Genomic DNA, 20,600 nt, shown 5'->3' on the forward strand with positions numbered 1-20,600 from the left:
CCTAGATTATGACACACCGATTAAAGGGCTATTCACACTATAGAGTTTTTATTCGCTGTGTTTTCTAGGGTAAATATACTGTATATATTTATATACTCTCAACAAACCAAACACAATCATTCGATGCATACTGATGATTTTTTTTTTTTTAATAAACAATACAGTAAACGCAGTTAGATGGTACTGTCAATGCAGATGTAACGTCAGACACTGTTTTACATTATTGAGGAAAAAATACAAGTATACTAACATGTATGATCGACATAAATCAGTTTGACAGTTTAATTTGCTGTCAATACAATACCACTTAGCTGCGTATGCTACTGGATATAATTAGATACGTGATTTTGTTTTGTGATCCAAAATATTACCTTTTAAAAATAAGTCATATGATTTGGTAGTTAAGAAATGGCTCTAACAAAGCAGACACAAGGTCATGTGCAAAGACTAAGATGTTCTTTTAATGACAAGTCGCTGCTGGAACTTTATGCTTATTTTCCAGTTTCTCCAAGACTTCTTCGGAAGGCAAGCCGACCACGGATGAGGACTGTGGTTCTGACCCCCCCGTTTGGCAGTGAGGCTGACGCCTACCTCCCCTCCTTACAGACCGAGGTGTGGAGCTGGGGCAGAGGCAAGGAGGGGCAGCTGGGCCATGGGGACATTCTCCCCAGGTAAGGGCAGCTGGAGGTTTCTTAGTGCATAGGAACCTTGGTAGGCCCCTAGTTTTTTTTTTTTCTTTATTACAAATTTAAAAGCCATAGCCATTATACCTTTTCATATAAGCAATGGCAAGAGCTGAAATATATGCATGTCAACTGTATGTTTTAAGACCACTATAGTTAAGCTTGGGCTAACATGTTTTAAAAGGTTTATTATATCTCATAAACCTTCTGAGAAACCTTTTATGTTCAGTGTTATCGAAACTTCTCGGGCAGAAAATAACAGTACCATTCACTTTAACCTGTGACTTGCTGTAAATCCTTATAGAGACAGCAAACTGTGAGATATCCACTACTCTCTGACATGGGGTATTTGAAGAATGTTTTATTAACCACAGTAAAGAGCATTTTAGTGAATGTCAAACTTTATTTTATTCATAAAAACAGACTTTGAAAAAAACGTTCTTCAAATAACTCACAAATGTTGTGACAGAGCCCACTGTCTTAATATTTAACACAACTTTATCTGCAGTATTCTCTCTGTAAAGCTCTGTTACAGGTATTGTTATGTACAAATGCATTTTACATTGTTTAACACAAATGAGTGGGTCTCAGTGGTGGTGTTGTATTGCAGGTTGCAGCCTTTGTGTATCAAAAGTTTGAGCAGCAAAGAGGTGATTCAGGTGGCTTCAGGGGCACATCATTCACTGGCTCTGACTGCACAGTCACAGGTAGGTGGCAGTAACGTCCAGTCATTGAGATACATTTACAATACATTGTCTAATTAGGGTTAACAATCATACATTCATCTATGCTTGGCTGTTATTCCGGTATATTTGTATACATTTTGTATGTATCCGTGTAATGACTGTCTATGAGAAATTTAGATACAAAATAAATGATTCTTTCAATGACAATTGTGGCGTACGGTGTGTTTATTCCTACACTGTTTTGCTGTAACCTAGAAAAATGATAAAACATTTCCATTGTACTGACAGGTGTTTTCATGGGGCAGCAACAACTCTGGACAGCTTGGGCACATGGAGTTACCCAGCACCATGCCACGACTGGCCAAGGTATTTATTTCTACAGATAGTTTGGCAAGTCTTGCCAAATGGAAATACATTTTACCCCCAGAAATCGCTACAGGGGATTATACAAAGTGCAGCCACTTTATTAAGAACAATGAAGAAATAAAATCCAATATGAACATCTAAAGCAATTCTATGCAAAGGAGCTGAGCCATGTGATGCATAACATGCTTAACAGTGCACTATATAAGGCCTAGAGTAGTTAGCTAGCAGGAAAACAATTACCAGACTAGTAAACGCATCTGTATATTTGTTTCAAGAACAACGTATAAAAGGTGTTGATAATGATTGCGGTGATCGGCCACTGTTTTATGATCATTTCCGGTATGTGAAGTCAGTATAGCTGCACCTGCAGTCTGAGTTTGACAAGAGAAAGGGGCTTTGTCTGGCTAAGTGTGGGTGTTGGGTTCTCATGGCTCTCTTTCCCTTCCCCCCAGATGTCTGAGGGTATACGTGTGTGGGACATCGCTGCTGGACAGGAGCACACCCTCTTATTAGCAGATGGAGATTGCTTCCAGCCCATACTGTACTACAGCGGCAAGCAGGTTTCTCAGGAGGGAAGCAGTCCACAGACAAACGGGGTGTACACCCAGCAACCTGTACTGCTGCCTTTCTGCATGAATGTGAGCACCCTTATGTATTAACCTGACCTGATGCTTTCCCAGCCTCACACTCACTCTCTTTCTGTGCTACACATAGGACTGAAGGTAGGCTCCTGCTACCTGCTGCACAGGAAGAGAATGCATAGTGGTATAAGTCAGACCGCTCAAGCCGTTTTGAAATGTGTCTTCATTCACACACTAGCCTAGGAGAAATGCATTTTCTGGTCATCTGCCATCTACAATCTTGTATAGCAAAGCTGTCTCAGCAAGCAAACCACAGTTGCTTTTTATACCTTTTTTATTATGTGTACTGATACATGAGAGGTTTTGTGCTAAATATGTCAAACAATACTGTATTTAGCTCATTATCCACTTTTCTGTCTTGAGAGGGAAGGGGGAAAAGTATGTATTATGGTATATGGGGTTAGAGTTTGAATTAGTACCCTGCCTTTTAAAAATCTAACATTAAAGAGTAACAGTTCAAAGTAGAATAATAAAAAAATAATAATAACATTAATCTAAATTAAATCATGTACTCCCAAACCCCACAGAGAAAGGACATTGATTTTCCTGTGTTGCAGCTGGGCTATGTCAGCAGTGTGTTTTCAGGGGGGCAGAGCTGCCTGGCGCTCGCAGACAGGAACGTCATGGGCTACATAGCCAGCCTCCATGAGCTGGCATCGGCGGAGAGGAAATTCTACTGCAGGCTGAGCAGCATCAAGTCTCAGATCCTGCGTCCACTGCTGGGGCTCGGTACGGTACACACTGCTTCAATAAACATTTGTGCAGGCTGCTATGCTGGACCACATTCAAATCTGATATATGATTCCTGGGCTAGATCATGCTCCCCCTGCAACAATGCTAGTACTGTGTGGCTATTGTGGGAACAGAAGGAGCTTTGATCTAGATACACTAAGCTCATATGTTTCTCTGTCTCCTGGTGTACGCTCCTAGATATACCGGTAATTTACACCCAGTATCAGAAGAACTTCATTATGATGTCTCTTCTGTTTATGCAATTTTATCATATCTCTGTTTTAATGATTGATGTTAATGCATTTCAGTACATTCAGCATAATTAGAGCTTAAGAAAAGATAAATAACTCAGACTGAAATATATAAATAATAAATGCCATCTCTTCCTGTAAAAACAAACAAAGGAAATGTGTCCAGACTTCATGTCATGAACGATTAATCTTTGAACTCTTGAGACCAGGTCTCCTAAATTTTGAGATGAAACACAAAAATACTAATAGCAGTACTTTTCCTGGCCTTTAGGAAGTGGGGGCCGAAATGTGATATTATTTCACATGACTTAATTAAAAACACTTGAATTTGTACTAGAATGTTTTTTGTTTTTTTTTGCTGTATCAAGTAAGGTAATTGGTAATAGATTTGAAGAGTTGTTATTATTGATTAGATTAACTACAGTATATAAATTATATAGTTTAACTGGTATATGTTTGTATATCATAGCCATACAGTACTAGCATGTTATAATCTTCTCTTCCTTGTTTTTCCCCTAACAGAGAACCTGTGCACAGCTCTTGGTACTGCCTCTAGCCTCCTGCTGCAGACCATGGCTAGCCGGTTCAGCAAACTCTGTTACCTGACTGGTCAGCATGTAGCCTCTCTCAACTTGTTTCTCCACAGTACCAAGGAGGTGAAGGGCATGCGGATGCTGGAGCACTCTGTGATATTTGTGGACATTTACAAAGAGCAAGTACACAAAATTGGAACCTTAGCTGGGAAAAGCTTACAAACAACAGCATGGTTACATAACCACACAGACACCTCACTAGTCACTACTGCAGGATGTTTTGCGGTGGTGTCACATGTTCTAATTGAAGCCATCACTGCAAGTCTCACATTCGTAATACATGTTGAAAGTTTGAGACGGGCTGTGATTTTTAAGCCACTTAAAGTCTAAGAAAAACCAAAATGCAAGTCAAATTAAGAACAGGCATTACCTCAATACACATGGTATTTTTTATGTGATGTGTGCTGTGCTTCTGGAAATGTGGAATGCCAGGAAGTACTAGGCTTCATGTAGCACAGCCGTGTTGTCGACTTCACTGCAAAATATGTAAGAATGGGATGCACGTGCACCCCCAGACTGATATAAAATTAAATATGATGCCGTGTGGGGTAGATTTCATAAGACTGATGGTTTTATTTATTTATTTATTTATGTATTTATTTTTTGGTATATACTAGGATTCTAAATGGTCAATAATGCAGTTTTTTCTTTTCCTTTAAGACATTCTTGTAGATGGAAATGATGGCTTCAATTATTTTGTCTGTAGGTTACCTTATTGTAGAAAACTTGATAAATCAGTTATCCCAGAATGCCTGCTCACAGACAGAAATGGCATTGCGTAGTAAGAAGCAGGTATTCAGAAGTGCTTACCGATATCATGCATTGGTGTCAGTGCCGCAACTGGTAATCAGTCTGAATCAACACGGCAAAGACCCTTCTTGTCATATAACTTACAGTACCACTCTCCATTGCTTTGGTGGTAATCAGTGTGTTTCAAGGACTGTATATCTGTATATTGCAATGAATATACTGATACACAGAAGTAATTCCTGTATCAAGTTAACGTTTTTGTTTAAATATAGTAACCATTGTGCAAGCAGTGATATAAAAGTGTTCTGCAGTGCTGCTATGATGAGCTGTTAGTGAGTTGTTTCAGTGATGGTTTTTTTTCATCTCTTTCAGGTACTGGAGGACTGTGGGGGATTTCCTGGTGATGGGGGGATTTCAGGCCCTGGTTAAGCCCTCGCTGTGAGTAAAACAACTTTAAACAGCTTTTAACCAACCATTCCAACTGTAGTTTTTTATTACCCCGCTGGTATTTTATGTCTGCACAGTATTCATTTCCACAAATTTAAATGTTTTTGTTGAGCAATTATTTTATCCTGTTTCTATGTTTACTGTTGATCTAGTATACTGGTAGAAGGTAGCGTTTAATTGCAGTGGAATTTCTAATGAAATCTTAAGACGCAGCTCTTATGCTGAAATAGTGAGGTTCATCATTACCATGTGGCGCAAGATCTAAACTCTGATCTGCTGAGTTTAGATCTTATTAACTTTAAAAAAATTAAACTGTATTATAACTAATTAAATAGTTTCAGTGTCTTTTATGGAACTGTTTGATGCTTTGTTTTCCCCCCAGTGATTTCTTTGGCAAAAGCCCGGAGCTCTTGCAGAGACTGGCAGAAACAAATGACGAAAGTGTGCCATTCTCGGACTTGCTGCTTGCCCTGTTCGACCTGCCAATAAGACATCTGCACGAGTATGGCAGGGTGCTTCTCAAGCTGGCTACCTGCTTTGAAGTGGTAAGTTAAAAAAGTGGTTTAACTATTCCAGCAGGATTAGTGTTCTACATCAAAGCTGCTTTCACAAAGGTTGTTCTAGCATACTACGATTGCTGTGAAAGAGCTGAGCTGGTTTTACTTGCTTGTGAACAGGGAATCATAGACATTGCAATATGAAAGGTCATGTTTTTGCCAAGAACCTTCATCTTTTCAAGTCCCTGTTTATTTTCCGGTTTCTAGTTTAGTCTACTTCTTCCGTTCCTCTACCTCTCTCTGATCTAAAACCAGCGCACTGTAGAAACAGCGGTTCCCTGTCTAAAGGCAGGAGAGGGGGTGAAAGGCCACACATTTGTGGAGATACGCAGAAGTAAAGCGCCAGTAATTTGGTGAATCAGTTTTTTCATGAAATCTCTCTTGGGGGTGAAAAAAGGCATTTGTGTTATTCATGGAGGACATCTTCAAATCTCACATTATTTTTCCCACTTAGAACCACTTCCACAAACAAAGCTGTAGACACGCATAAATGCATTATTAATCATGAAGGATATATTGTCAACTATCAATTGGCACAAATCCTTTGATATGTAGCTCAATGAAGTCAGTTAAACATTTGGCAGCAGTCATGTGACAAAGCCCACATTAGCACAGTTTCAGCATCTTGAATGTATAAAAAAAACTATGTGTGGTGCAGATATTTGCAAGGTTATATAAACACTCAGGTGCCTAGACATCTGACCTAATAAGTGTTCCATGTTATGGTCATGTGGCTGTTTGTTCTCCTGTATGTAGAAACAGTACCTTAAACTAACATACAAATGACTGTATGCCACGGGGGAATGTAAAAACACAACTCCAGTAATTTAGTGCTTCCTTTTGTCCCAAGTCTAGTGCAGATTATCAGAAGCTTCAGGATGGCAGTTCAAAGTATGAAGCCCTTGCTATACATCTGAAGAGGAAAAGGAAAGAGGCAGAGTATACATATCACTTCTGGAAGACGTTCCCTGGGAAAATGACGGTGCGTGTGTGAGAGAGAGAGAACTATCCTGTTTTGAATAATGATAAACTCTGTATGTTATAAATCATCGTCTCTTGGATGATTCAGTTTCATCAACTTTCCTCTACATGCATCTTATATTGGTTTTCATGTCTTGTAGTGCATCAGTTATTAACTGGCAAAAAACACCAGAACTTAGAATTGTTAACAAAATGGTTGTTTTCTGTTTTTGTTTCAATGAAAGATGATTTGTAATTAGGTGATAACATGAAGTATGTAGGAAGATAGCAGTTTTCCGAGTTGATAAAATCCATGATGGTATTGTAGCAGCTCAGTAGGGAGGTTATAGAGAACGGTGTAAAAGACTTTCCTTTGTTGCCATGTAAAGGATTCTCTGAGGAAGCCCTCTCGACGCCTCATCTGTGAGAGCAGTAACAAAGCACTGACGCTGCAGAGCGCAGGGAGATTCTCTGTCAACTGGTTCATCCTTTTCAATGACGCTCTGGTTCACGCACAGGTAAGAATGAGACATACATGAGAAATGTGGCTTAACAGGTCCAGAATGGTGAATGGATGGAAAACAGGGATGGGAGATGCATGAGGCCATTGATACAAGATGAAAAGAGGGAGTACACATAGGCAGAGAATACTAGAGGACTGATACAAGATGAAAAGAGGGAGTACACATGGGCAGAGAATACTAGAGGACTGATACAAGATGAAAAGAGGGAGTACACATAGGCAGAGAATACTAGAGGACTGATACAAGGTGAAAAGAGGGAGTACACATAGGAGCCTGAATGGTTGTAATTTACAAGATTCTGCACAACTTGGTGCATAGTCAGAATCCCCCCTCACAGAAATGCAGTGAAAATTATCTGTGTGGATACAAGGGCAGCAGTGTGGAGTAGTGGTTAGGGCTCTGGACTCTTGACCGGAGGGTCGTGGGTTCAATCCCAGGTGGAGGACACTGCTGCTGTACCCTTGAGCAAGGTACTTTACCTAGATTGTTCCAGTAAAAACCCAACTGTATAAATGGGTAATTGTATGTAAAAATAATGTGAAAAAAATAATTTAACTGTATGTATAAATAATGTGATATCTTGTAAGAATTGTAAGTCGCCCTGGATAAGGGCGTCTGCTAAGAAATAAATAAAAATAATAATAATAAAAGGGTGGATCTTTTGCAAGGCTGTGTAGAACCCTAATGTCCCTTATTTCAGTGCATGACAACCTCTAAATTATTAAAAGGTAAAGTTGATAAAGTTAGCCTAGGACAGTGGTGTGCAAACTTTTTAAATACCGCCCCCCTTTTTTAGCATTTTGTTGCCCCCCCCCCGCCCGACACGCATATTAAATTTTGTAAAAAAAAAAATTATTTTATTTTTTTACACTTAGCGACTGAACATTTGGCTGACATGTTAAATCTGTGTTTCTAACAAATAAATCTGTGAATTTTAAATATTTTTTTACACTTGGCAAGTCAACATTTAGCTAACATCTCTAACAAATAAATAAAAATACATGTAACTTAAATCTTTTTTTTTTAAACTTAGTGATTTCAACATTTACTTAACATATAAATCTAAAAAACATTAACATTCAGCAATTAAATCTAAAAACATAAATCTGAATTTTCACAAAAAAAATATATATATTTTTTGCCAGCTAAATCTGAAGCTAAAGGAATATGCACACCGGACACGAACGACACAAGTACATAAAAAAACCAAAAAAGACAACTGTAGCTAGTCATGAAAAGAAAAGACTGTCTCCTTTTGTGGAGACTTACATAAAATAAGTAAAACACTAACAAACAGAGTATGGGTACACCACACACTAAAAAAAGGAAACCATTTGGGGAATACCACCGGCTTGTTAAGGAGCTTGTTAAAACACTGGTTAAACTATTACTGCTTTTTTTTACACTTGTTGTTCCATACATGGAAGCTGCCATTTCAGCTCTCTTCATTGTAGTTTCACTGACACACTCACCACTTTAAACATAATACAATTCCTAGAGTGATCGTCAACGGCTCATTTGAAAGGTAAGAACTTGAACTAATTAGCTGTCATTTATGTATTTATTTAAAATGTTCTATTGTTTAAAAAAAAAGGTTTTACATAACTGCCCCTTTAGTCATAGTCGCGCCCCCTTTACTGACTCTCCGTGCCCCCTTTACTGACTCTCCGCGCCCCCTTTACTGAGTGACTCTCCGCGGCCCCTTTACTGACTCTCCGTGTCCCCCCTTACTGACTCTCTGCGCCCCCCCTACTGACTCTCCTCGCCCCCTTACTGACTCTCTGCATCCCCCTTACTGACTCTCCGCGTCCCCTACAGACTCTCCGCGCCCCCCTGACTGACTCTCCGCGCCCCCCTGACTGACTCTCCGCGCCCCCCTGGCTGACTCTCCGCACCCCCCTGACTGACTCTCCACGTCCCCATTTTGTGCACCACTGGCCTAGGAGGCCGACCAATTCATTTGATTTAAACAGTGTGTTGAGGTCTGTAAGCGAATAAAAAGTTGTGTCACGTAGGCTTGTTTTTAAATATTATTATTTTTCCTGTCAGGGCTTGCGTCTGTTTAAGAATTTTGTAAGTATGCTCTAGTTACAGGACAGATCCGCGTAGTAGTGCAGTGTGATGTACTTTTGCAGGGCTTGGCCTGGCACTGTCACACGTACCACAGTTTCTCGCAATTCTTAATTCAACATTTACCCGATAATGAAAAAAACACACTACGGTATATCACTTGTCATGCATAAACATGTAATAACACGATAATAACTGGTTAGCAGTGCCTCTTGTTTTTTCATGGTAAGTACTGGTGAATAAGTGTGTAGTTACATGGAAATACATTAGGCAACAAAATGTTGTCCACAAGGCCATTTCCATGATTTTAAACAGCAGTTACTATGTAAGATCAGGAATCGTTGGTAATTATCCAGTTATTACAATATTTATGCCATGTAATCTAAAGTGCTACCGAAAACCTCTGTCATTGTAGAGAGACTTTACTAACGGCCATGTTGAGAAACAACACCTAAGTGTTAGTGATAACTTAAGTGTGCTTTCTTATATGAACAACCATAAACTTGACACACTTCAGTGAGAACTAACACTTATGTGTTGTATTGTATTCATAAAAACAGTCTTCAATAACTCATTAGTTATGGCTCTTATCACTTAGAGGAAAACAGTTTCTCGCTCGGGTAGTATAAGTTTTTTTTTCAGCATATGTTTTAACCATTACATGTTGTGGGTGAGATTGCGGTTCTAATTATTTTCTTTTGATAAGATACATTTATCTCTGGAATATCAGATTGACCATGACCAGCAGGCTGTTTAGCATAGTACTTAATGGACAGAAAAAAATACTTGCAGCACTGCAACAAAATAGTTTGCACTAATTTAATTGGCTCGCTGTTTGGCATTCAAAGCACAATAAAGGCAAGGGCTAGAGGTAGATTGCTGCTGCTATAGAAACTCTGTGAAGAAGAGCTTGAGGGTACAATGGCAGTACACTAAAAAACATTGTAGCATAGTGACTGCCACAGCCATCCCCAGCTTAATGAGCTCCAGTGTTCTTTTAAGAATGGCCTCTACCAGGCCAAGCCCTACGTACCCTGTTAGCGTGACGGCATGGTTTGGAACGTAAAGTTACTGTGAGTTTGTAGAACAACTATAAAGTCACTTTCCAGCTTTACTCTAGTAACCCGTCTTCCCTACAAAAAGTTTGTGTGTTTTTTTTTTTGTTTTTTTTCTTTTCTTTTTTTTACTTACTACTGAATGTATTTTCATCATTTTATTTTAACCCTGTTTTAATAATACCTGTCTTCCTGATGTGTTTCTCATATACATTCTGTTTCTAACTTTCCTTTCTTTGTACCATTTTTTAAATCTGTTCTTTTCTTTATCCTGATATTCAACCAACAAAGAAGCATCCTGCACTAATAGAGTCAGCGTGGACTGAAGTGGAGTACTCGGGTCGCCTTTTTCTAATGCCAGTGTTTTGTGTTTTTTTTGTACTCAGTAAGAGTGCAATGAGGTCCTGTATCACTGTGCTTGGTAGATGGCCAAGAGTTAGCCAAAGCAGACAGTATTGATCCTGATAGAGATTTGTTTTATTTTAAGTAATGTGTTTGCCAGATTTGCTGAATCTTCCTATTTTTCATATCTGAATCTTTATCAAATGGATCCTCAATGCTATATAAAAACTGTGATTTTTTAAAACTTGGATAACACCCTTCTGTGCAATCTGGCAGATCCATGAACTTGTTGGGGCTATGAGGAATCACCCAGCTCCTTGTTATATTTGAGCTGGAATTGCAAAACAATATTTCCAGTGTTTGGTTAATACATCCCCCTCATTGGCAACAGTTTGTTTTTAGAACGGTTTGTGTTTTTTTTATTTAATTAATAAGTGACCTATTCCTAGCTAGCCTTTCGAATGTAATTGCATGAATGAAAAGAGTACAGATCGGCACTGGTGTGATTTCATTAGGAGTGTCTCGATTCAGCGTGGCCTGGAGGGAAGTGGGCTGAGGATGAGTATTTCATTCAGTTATGCTTTTTCCTTTTTTCCCCTTGCAGTTTTCAACCCACCATGTATTCCCTCTGTCCACCCTTTGGGTTGAACCCATCTCTGAAGAAACCAGTGACGTGTGAGTATGAAGTTATTTTTAATAAATGTATAAGCAGACTGTGGCAATGTGATCAATGTGACGATAACAAGAGATGCCCTGCGCACAACGTATGATAGCAATTGAAAGTGTTTTTAGCTTTCCATCAAAGAACCTTCTTAATTTATCTTTTCAGAACTTTCAGAAGTCCACCGTTGTTGGTGGATTTATAGATTGTTACTTAGAAGTAATAAAAAAATATAGATTTCAATCTCAGACACTAACGGTTTGTCAGTATTTGTCAACTTCAACCACAAAGATGTCAATGACTAACGGTGCATACAGCAAAGAAACAGAATATAAATGAAACTGGATACAATCAGACATCAGTGTCTTAAGAGTTTCATAGGTAGATAGGCATTTTTTTCTTCTCCTTCGGTCATTATATAAGAGAAAACATTTCTACATTTAAAAAAAAAAAAAAAAATGCGAAGGTCAAACATCTTTTTTAGAATTTGAGTTATGAACAACAAATCCAGTTATGAACAACAAATGCAGTTTGAGGTTGCTTTACAATCTTATTCTGAACATGACATGGGTTCTTAACAAAGGTTCTTTTCCCAAACCTATGACAATGTTAAACAAAATACAGTATCTGTGTATGACATAATGAACCCTTTTGATACCAGGACACTAGTGAAGGAAATCTTATTACCTGGAATTTTAGAAGCTGTTGTTTCAGAGCTGTGTACCAAAACAAGATGGAGAAAAATATATTGCATAATATTAGATAATAGAATATTGTATATGGTGCTGTACGATGTAAGCTGAAATCCACCCCTTGTGTCCTACGCAATTTAGATAAAATAAATAGAGCCAGAGATCTATTTTGATACAGTAATTAGTATATTGTCAGTACTTTGCAATTTCACACAAAAGAAGAGTCAATGAAAGTATGTTGAAAAAAGTGTAAAAGTTTCACTCTTTTTATTTATTTTCTTTCATTTCACAGGTATGGGCTGAAAATCACCTCGCCAGAAGAACAGTTTTCTCTGTTGGCTTCGTCCCCTGTTGAAAAGGTAGGCAGCCTGCCAGCACTTCCAGTGCTTTAACAGATGGTCAAAGATGACCATTGTCATGGCCACAGCTAAGGAGTCCCAAAGGGATTTGCTGTTATAACTATCTGCTTTTAGCCCTTGTTATTCCAAAGTCCACTTTTGAAGCCTGTACATATGTTTTCTGAAAGAAATAAAATACATTTAACAAGAGACTACTCATTCTGTACCTGCAACTGTCCTCCTTTCTTGCTAGCGTAAGCAGTTAATCATATCTTGACCCATAGTATTTTTTTAACAGATAAGCAAAATGACATTTTATAGATTGCATGGTATTGCATGTTGGAACGCGAAATACATTAAATGGTTAAGCAAAAGAGATGCTGTGTAGTATTTTTACAAGAAGACTAGTCACCTGTGTTAGTATGTTTGAATGAGCAGGCTCACATTAAACTTTTTTTTTTAGACTTCTCAATAACCCCCCATGTCTTCTTTGTTGATCAAAATGACCCCCTTAGAAAGCAGCTCTCTAAGAAAGCATCTTCTGGCTCCAACATTTTTATTATCTTCAGGCTAAGTGGCTGAGAGCAATCAACCAGGCAGTGGACCAGGATCTGAATGGCTGTCCTGATTTCCTGATGGCTGGTTCTGGGAGTGTTCAGAGACCAGAGCCCCCAATCTCCAGGACAGCCAAATACACCTTTTACAAGGATAGTCGGCTCAAGGATGCTACTTATGAAGGACGGTGGCTAGCTGGAAAGCCCAACGGAAAGTGAGTAAAAGCACTTCACTTCATGTGACAACGCTATTTTGGTAATAAAATACAATTTTCTTTCTTCCTTCTATGGTATAAATATGTATCCACACTACAGGTAGCTGCAGCTTGAACATACAGGCGGTAACCAGGCAAAAGACAAAAGACTATACTTAAATATAAATATGCCCACCAACATTTGGCAATATTCTAAAAATGTTAAGGAATGCCTTAACAACAATTGCCATGTGAACCGTTTGAATTGCGAGCATATGTAGTGTGCTTCACACAGTGATAACTAGAAATACCATAAATGCTTCACATGCTTCTGATAACTATTTTTGTAACTTGTGACACATGGCAAATAATACACTTCTATGTTTCTTTCTCTGAAGTATGGATTCACTGTCATATTCTCAATCCATTACTAATGTCTACAGGGTAGTTCACGTCATAACCAGTATTTTTTCCTACTTCAGAGGTGTGCTAAAATGGCAGGATGGCAGGATGTACACTGGAACGTTCAAGAATGGTTTAGAGGATGGGTAAGTGCATAAAAAAATGCAGCCTTTTATAAATCTAGATGAGAAAAAAAATATTGTATCAATAGAGACAATATATTGTATAAATAGAGACAACAAATTAATATTATTTAAAAAACAATAGGTTTTTTTTTGCATGTGAGTAGGGCTGTAAATAACAAATTTCTATCCATGGAAATAATGTAGCATTATGTATGTGTTATTCTTCAGGTTTAATAAACTGGACATCACTATAGTCCATACAACATGTTTTAATATATGTTTTTTTTACAGTTTTGGGGAGTATATTGTACCAAACAAGGCACTGGATAAGGAAGATCATTACCAAGGCCACTGGAAAGAAGGAAAAATGCATGGTTATGGTACCTACAAGTAAGTGAGAGAACAGTGGAAATAATTACCAAAATACAACACCCTCACAATAGACACATTTGATCACTACATAAACTGTAACAGATTAGATTAGAGTGTCCTCAGTGGCTCACCTAGTAAAAAAAACACTGCCGCTTGGAGTGCTGTGTGAGTCATGCATGGTTCGAAGTCCGTCCTGGCCAAGTTGATGATCTTGGTTTGGGGCCCACAGGGAGCTAACATTTGGCTTTTGAATTGGGTCCTCTATATGACAGTATAGTGCTGGAAGTACAGAGGTTGGACAAACAGTTAGAATGACCTGCTAGACCCCCATGAGCAGCCAGGATTGATGTACAAAGTGTCCTGGATTTATATATGATCATTCTGCAGTGATTACCATTCCATAGCAACATCAGTACAAAGTAGCAAGTATCAGTTAATCAATCAATCAATCAATCAATCAATCAATATTTTATATAGCGCTTTTCATAGTGGACCACCATCACAAAGTGCTTTACAAGATAGTGAGGAACAATGCATAATACATTAAATACAGTGAAATACTGGGCATAGTACATTAAATACAAACAGTAAAAAGCAATGCAAATACATTAAATACAGGCATATTACATTAAATACAAGGCTAGGATGTGAATTCTAAACATTGTGGATGTGTGTGTCATACAGAATCATATGAATAAGATGGAGTGAAAAACCTGAAGTAGCTTTCTATCTATCAGGCTATTTCCCCCCACAATAACCGAGAGTAATTTGCAACAGGGAGATACATCTTTTATATATTTTGTGATCTGTGATGCACAACTCTGACCCTCGACTGATTTGCATGAAAAGAAAATGGTCGTGTTAGGGGCATCTCATTTACATAAAAGTGTGTGCTACATATAACAGGAGTTTATGATTTGATTATTTTACCAATCTTGTAGGTAAAGTTGGCTGTCATATGTCCTATAGCCTAAACTGTGGGGTTTTTTTGTTTTTTGTTTTTTTTTGCACTTTGTGTGGAATGTAAAATTATTCACTGCTAGCAGCAGTCTGTACAGAGAAGGGGAACTGAACTCTAAATCAATAGAACAATGTTTGACTAAAGTCCTTTTAAGTCAGTTGTTGAATTAAAACTGGCATTAATAATGTTTACTTTTTAGTTTGTGTGGCCTGTCTTTTCCACAAATGCTTGTCTATAAATTTGACTACGGTTTCAGTGTGATTTGCAGTAAGTCCTACTCCAGTCAGTGAACAAAGCGGCCTGCTGTTTGTGTGTTTAGATACGCTACAGGAGAGGTGTACGAGGGCTCATTTCAGGACAACATGCGGCACGGCCATGGCATTCTCCGCAGTGGCAAGCTGACATCATCCTCCCCCAGCATGTTCATTGGGCAGTGGGTACAGGACAAGAAGACAGGCTACGGAGTGTTTGACGACATCACCAGGTAATTCTAGTGATTTAAATGTCTAATACTATATACTTCCTTACACAATGTAGAAGTACGAATATCTCATTTCAACACAGTTGCTGTGCACCCTAACTGTAATTCATTCATGACCTCTTCTTATTATGGACGCTTACCTGTAGTAAATCTGAATTTCAGGGGTGAGAAATACATGGGGATGTGGCAAGATGACCTCCGCCAGGGAAATGGAGTCATTGTCACCCAGTTTGGACTGTACTACGAAGGTGCCTTTAGCAGCAATAAAATGATTGTGAGTGCTGCTTTCATAATGGGTGTACTGAGTATTCCTTTGTGCATGATGTATGATTTGCTTTACCCCTGTAGTTCGTCCATAACTATGAAACACTGAATGGTAAAATATGTAGTAATACTAAGAAAAAGCTTAAAAGTAAGATTAAACTATTTGCACTGAAGCCCCCTCTTTTTCCCCTTCAAATTCAGTGCTGTGCCCAACCAATTTGCTTTCTGCACAGTGAACAGCAGACCTAACTTGGGTTTGTTATTGATAGGGTTCTGGGATTCTCCTCTCCGAAGACGACACCAGCTACGAGGGAGAGTTTATAGATGACTGGACTCTCAACGGAAAGGTAGCAATGACGAATAATCTGTGTACATCGACAGAAATATATATATATATATATATATATATATATATATATATATATATATATATATATTGTAAACGACTCACCCTCACTCGGGTTCGTTGCCCCTTTAAGAATGCGACCCAGACACAAGAAATGGATTTTTTCACGCGCGTTTGCGCAATTTTTTAATAAACAGGAAACAACAAAATACACAAAATCAAAATAACACCTAGCTCTTCTGGAGCACTAACTCGACTTTCAGGAAACACCCTGACTAACGCGGGACAGCTAAGCTGTTTACCCGTCTTCACAAACACACCGGTTTAAACAGCACTTACTTTCTTCTCTTCCTTTGGCTACTCGGAGACAGCGCACCTACTGCCTCCTTCCACTCAGCAGCCCCAAGCAGACTGCTTGCACTCCTTTTAAACTCCCGCACCTGGGCTTAATTTCTAATAACGCCCAGGTGCGGAAGACAATTAACAATAAAACAATTAACAAAACAATAAAGCAACACAAAACGGTGCATTCTCACAAGTTTTTTCTTTGCAGGGAGGTTTTAACCCCCTCCCTGCCGTCTCTCACAACCCGCTATATTACATATCCCCCCCCTTGTCTTTCCAAGACACCGGCCATGAGACGGCCACCTCCTCCCCTAAAACACAACCACCCACCCTCGAGTCCATAAATGTCACTTTTCGCCCTCCTCCACGGGCGAACTCGAGGGTGGATCGGTCCACGTCCTGGGTCAGCCAGGTAGGGACCGCGCACCGGCGACGAGGGACCCCACCGGTTTGTCAGGGGCGACCGGCACGACAACCGGGGCACTGGAGGCTGCAGTAGCGGGCAGAGGTCTGCAGCTGGGACCCAGTGCAGCGACGTCCGGTCAGCAAGGGGGAGCGACGCAGCGACCAGGGGGAGCGTACGCGACGTCTGGGAGCAGCACAGCGACGTCTTAATGTCCGGGAGGAGCGGAGCAGGGGACCAGGTGGAGAACTGTGCCCGATCCTGCCGACTCCTGGGCTCCAGGTCAAGTGAAGGGAGGTCCAGGCTAACCGACAGGGTGTCCAGGAGCAAGGGGTGAGGGACTGGACGCAGCGACACCGGACTGGACCGTAGGGGTGGTGGTCGGGGCTGTGGTGGAGGTACGTTTGTCACCTCCTCCCTAGGCTCCGGAAGCGGCAGCTCCTCCCCTCTGGGCTCTGGCAGCGGCAGCTCCTCCCCTCTGGGCTCTGGCAGCGGCAGCTCCTCCCCTCTGGGCTCCGGCAGCGGCAGCTCCTCCCCTCTGGGCTCCGGCAGCGGCAGCTCCTCCCCTCTGGGCTCCGGCAGCGGCAGCTCCTCCCCTCTGGGCTCCGGCAGCGGCAGCTCCTCCCCTCTGGGCTCCGGCAGCGGCAGCTCCTCCCCTCTGGGCTCCGGCAGCGACAGCTCCTCCCCTCTGGGCTCTGGCAGCGGCAGCTCCTCCCTTTCTGGCTCGGGAGACTGCGGAGCTGCGCTAGCCTGCTCCCATTTCTGGAGCAACAGCTCCAACTCTGTTGGCTCCCTTCTCTTCACTGGGGCCAACCCCATCTCTCTCTCCCATCTCTTAAGTTGCTCTCTTTGAGCGGCTGTATTGCGGTTGATCTTCTCGATCAGTTCCCATAAATCCATATTTCTGGGTCTTAGGGGCGCCCACAATCGCTGCCACCAAATGTAAACGACTCACCCTCACTCGGGTTCGTTGCCCCTTTAAGAATGCGACCCAGACACAAGAAATGGATTTTTTCACGCGCGTTTGCGCAATTTTTTAATAAACAGGAAACAACAAAATACACAAAATCAAAATAACACCTAGCTCTTCTGGAGCACTAACTCGACTTTCAGGAAACACCCTGACTAACGCGGGACAGCTAAGCTGTTTACCCGTCTTCACAAACACACCGGTTTAAACAGCACTTACTTTCTTCTCTTCCTTTGGCTACTCGGAGACAGCGCACCTACTGCCTCCTTCCACTCAGCAGCCCCGAGCAGACTGCTTGCACTCCTTTTAAACTCCCGCACCTGGGCTTAATTTCTAATAACGCCCAGGTGCGGAAGACAATTAACAATAAAACAATTAACAAAACAATAAAGCAACACAAAACGGTGCATTCTCACAAGTTTTTTCTTTGCAGGGAGGTTTTAACCCCCTCCCTGCCGTCTCTCACAACCCGCTATATTACAATATGTACATAAAACTAACCAGCTATCCATCCTTGGGGGGTATGGGTTGAGACCGTGCTTACAATATGGTAGTGTACTGTATAAGTAGCCCAAGCTATCAGTTGTTTCTATTATTGTGCCAGTTTGTTAGAACATTAGTAGCCTTGCATTTACAAAGTCTTGCCCATCCAGGGAACTCTGACCATGCCCAACGGAGATTACTTTGAGGGAACCTTTAGCGGCGAGTGGGGCACAGGGCTGAAAGTGACCGGCACTTACTTCAAGCCAAACTTGTATGATACTGACAAGGAGAAGACAGAGACTCTGTAAGTATCTGATCTGAGGGAGAGATAGAAATTCAAACTGCATCTTAGCTTAATTTCCTGAACGGCGTGTTTTACGGCAGTTCTGCTTTTCTAATGCTGAGTCTGTGATTGCCGGAGCAGGAAGCTGGGTGTCCTGGCCGTGGCTCCGGATGAGAAGTGGAGGGCAGTGTTTGACGAGTGCTGGAGTCACCTGGGCTGTGAGAGCCCCGGGCAGGGAGAGAACTGGAGAGCCTGGGAGAACATTGCAGTTGCCTTGACAACCAGCAGAAGACAACACAAGGACAGGTATAGGCACATGTTTTTGGTTTCATTTATATTTATGTACTGCCCCCTAATGTTCCAAGTGGTTATTTTAAAAATGCAGCTATAACTAAGAACTATTTAAGCTGCTAATGAATTGGTTCTTTAGTCCTGAGCTCATGTTTGGTTCTGTGCCAGATCATCCTAGTTTTTAAAAGACATTCCAGGCCACGTTTAAGTTTGTCAGTTCTTTAACCCTTTCCAGTCCAATGTCAGACCCTGTCCGACATCATCAAAAAGACGCAAAAAACGGGTTTCTAGTCGTTTTTTCTCCGGAAAAAGCCGAGAAAACCATTCAATTGCTGAGTGGGAGCGACAGGAGCCTAGACAAGCCGAAAAAAAAGGGCGTATCTCCTGAATAGTCATACTTGCCCCTGGCATCAGATAATGGCGGCCATAAGGAAACAAGCTGACTGTGACTGCATCAGCGCTTAGAGAATATCACGGACATTTGCAGAGCTTTTTTCAGATGTTATAGTAATAAAATAATGACTTGGATCGCATTATTGAGGCGTTTGGTGAAAACAAGTGATCAGGAGATGATTGATCGGTATGTACGACTATTATTATTATTATTATTATTATTATTATTATTATTATTATTATTATTATTTATTTATTTCTTAGCATATGTGAAAGCTATAGCAAACGAAAGGGTGGGGCAGGGCTGGAGATGCCTAGTGAGTGCTTTGTTGATATGCAGGGCCTTTTAAACCCTTTTGACTGTGGGGAAAAAAAAGACTTTTAAACAGCGCGTCTAAAATTAACTGCGCATGTGAAAATAAATTGGACCTGACGCGCCTGACACGCACTTAATAAATGGACTGCAAAGGGTTAAACAGTAGAAGTTTAACTGTTTCTGCGCTGTTACAGACCTAATGGTTCTGTGTTTAACAGCTACATGTAAATGGATTCAAGAGTATATCAGGGCCAGGGATGGCTTTTAACACCCAGATGACCCAGTACTTCTGCAATGACAGGAGAGTGCACAGGTTGCAAAATGTAAACTGCATGCTATTATTACATCAACTAAATATAACAGTTTTGTTACAGTAAAAATATTTAGTTTCTTGGCATGTGCATATGCATTAGAAAGGTAAAGTGTGCATGATTGAATGGTAGTGGAGTTCCTTTAAAGCAAAAGGAACTTTTGTATAATATGTTTATTTTTTAAAACGTTTTAGCTATATTGACAACAGCTGGGAAATGTTATCAACTAACCTGATCTGTTTTGTTTTAGCCCTGAAATTATGAGTCGATCTCACAACAAAACACTGGAGAGCTTGGAAGTTATTCCTCAGCATGTTGGCCCTGTGACCCTGGAGAAATATGAAAACATCCGAAAATATTTAATAAAGGTACGTTTTTATTAATCTGATTTAACAAAGTCCAAGATCAGTGCTAATCGAGGGTCTGTGAAAGCAGACGCTGCTCTCTGACTTTTTCTGTGGCTTTTTCAGGCTTGTGACACCCCCCTGCACCCCTTGGGGAAGCTGGTGGAGACGCTGGTGGCTGTCTACAGAATGACCTATGTGGGAGTGGGTGCCAACCGGCGCTTATTGGAGCAGGCTGTCAATGAGATCCAGTCCTACTTGAAACGGATCTTCCAGCTAGTCAGGCAAGGCCATTTTCTGGGTTTTCAGCTGAGTCTGTTTCTTGTAATTTTGACAGCATTTAAAAGGGGTCCCAGGGACACAGTATACTCTTCCTGTTCTGCAGTTTATAATCCATTCGACCCCATGCAATAT

At 40.6% G+C, this 20,600-nt stretch overlaps 1 protein-coding gene across 2 annotated transcripts in view; it reads left to right on the forward strand.

Moving 5' to 3' along the window:
* Nucleotides 1-20,600, forward strand: part of LOC117406427 (alsin-like) — a 53,403-nt gene that overhangs the window by 23,502 nt on the left and 9,301 nt on the right. For both annotated transcript variants that reach the window (XM_034010453.3, XM_059032134.1), the window contains 22 exons: nt 503-671; nt 1,294-1,390; nt 1,658-1,735; nt 2,188-2,373; nt 2,934-3,105; nt 3,882-4,071; nt 5,075-5,140; nt 5,532-5,694; nt 6,557-6,688; nt 7,056-7,184; nt 11,262-11,332; nt 12,303-12,369; nt 12,918-13,117; nt 13,579-13,644; nt 13,915-14,013; nt 15,276-15,440; nt 15,600-15,711; nt 15,971-16,048; nt 18,419-18,552; nt 18,673-18,837; nt 20,093-20,210; nt 20,313-20,470. In XM_034010453.3, the coding sequence (XP_033866344.3) occupies nt 503-671; nt 1,294-1,390; nt 1,658-1,735; nt 2,188-2,373; nt 2,934-3,105; nt 3,882-4,071; nt 5,075-5,140; nt 5,532-5,694; nt 6,557-6,688; nt 7,056-7,184; nt 11,262-11,332; nt 12,303-12,369; nt 12,918-13,117; nt 13,579-13,644; nt 13,915-14,013; nt 15,276-15,440; nt 15,600-15,711; nt 15,971-16,048; nt 18,419-18,552; nt 18,673-18,837; nt 20,093-20,210; nt 20,313-20,470 (2,815 nt within the window). The remainder of the gene's footprint in view (nt 1-502; nt 672-1,293; nt 1,391-1,657; nt 1,736-2,187; nt 2,374-2,933; nt 3,106-3,881; nt 4,072-5,074; nt 5,141-5,531; nt 5,695-6,556; nt 6,689-7,055; nt 7,185-11,261; nt 11,333-12,302; nt 12,370-12,917; nt 13,118-13,578; nt 13,645-13,914; nt 14,014-15,275; nt 15,441-15,599; nt 15,712-15,970; nt 16,049-18,418; nt 18,553-18,672; nt 18,838-20,092; nt 20,211-20,312; nt 20,471-20,600) is intronic.

Source organism: Acipenser ruthenus, chromosome 10 (genome assembly GCF_902713425.1).
Source record: "Acipenser ruthenus chromosome 10, fAciRut3.2 maternal haplotype, whole genome shotgun sequence".
Taxonomy (NCBI): Eukaryota; Metazoa; Chordata; class Actinopteri; order Acipenseriformes; family Acipenseridae; genus Acipenser; species Acipenser ruthenus.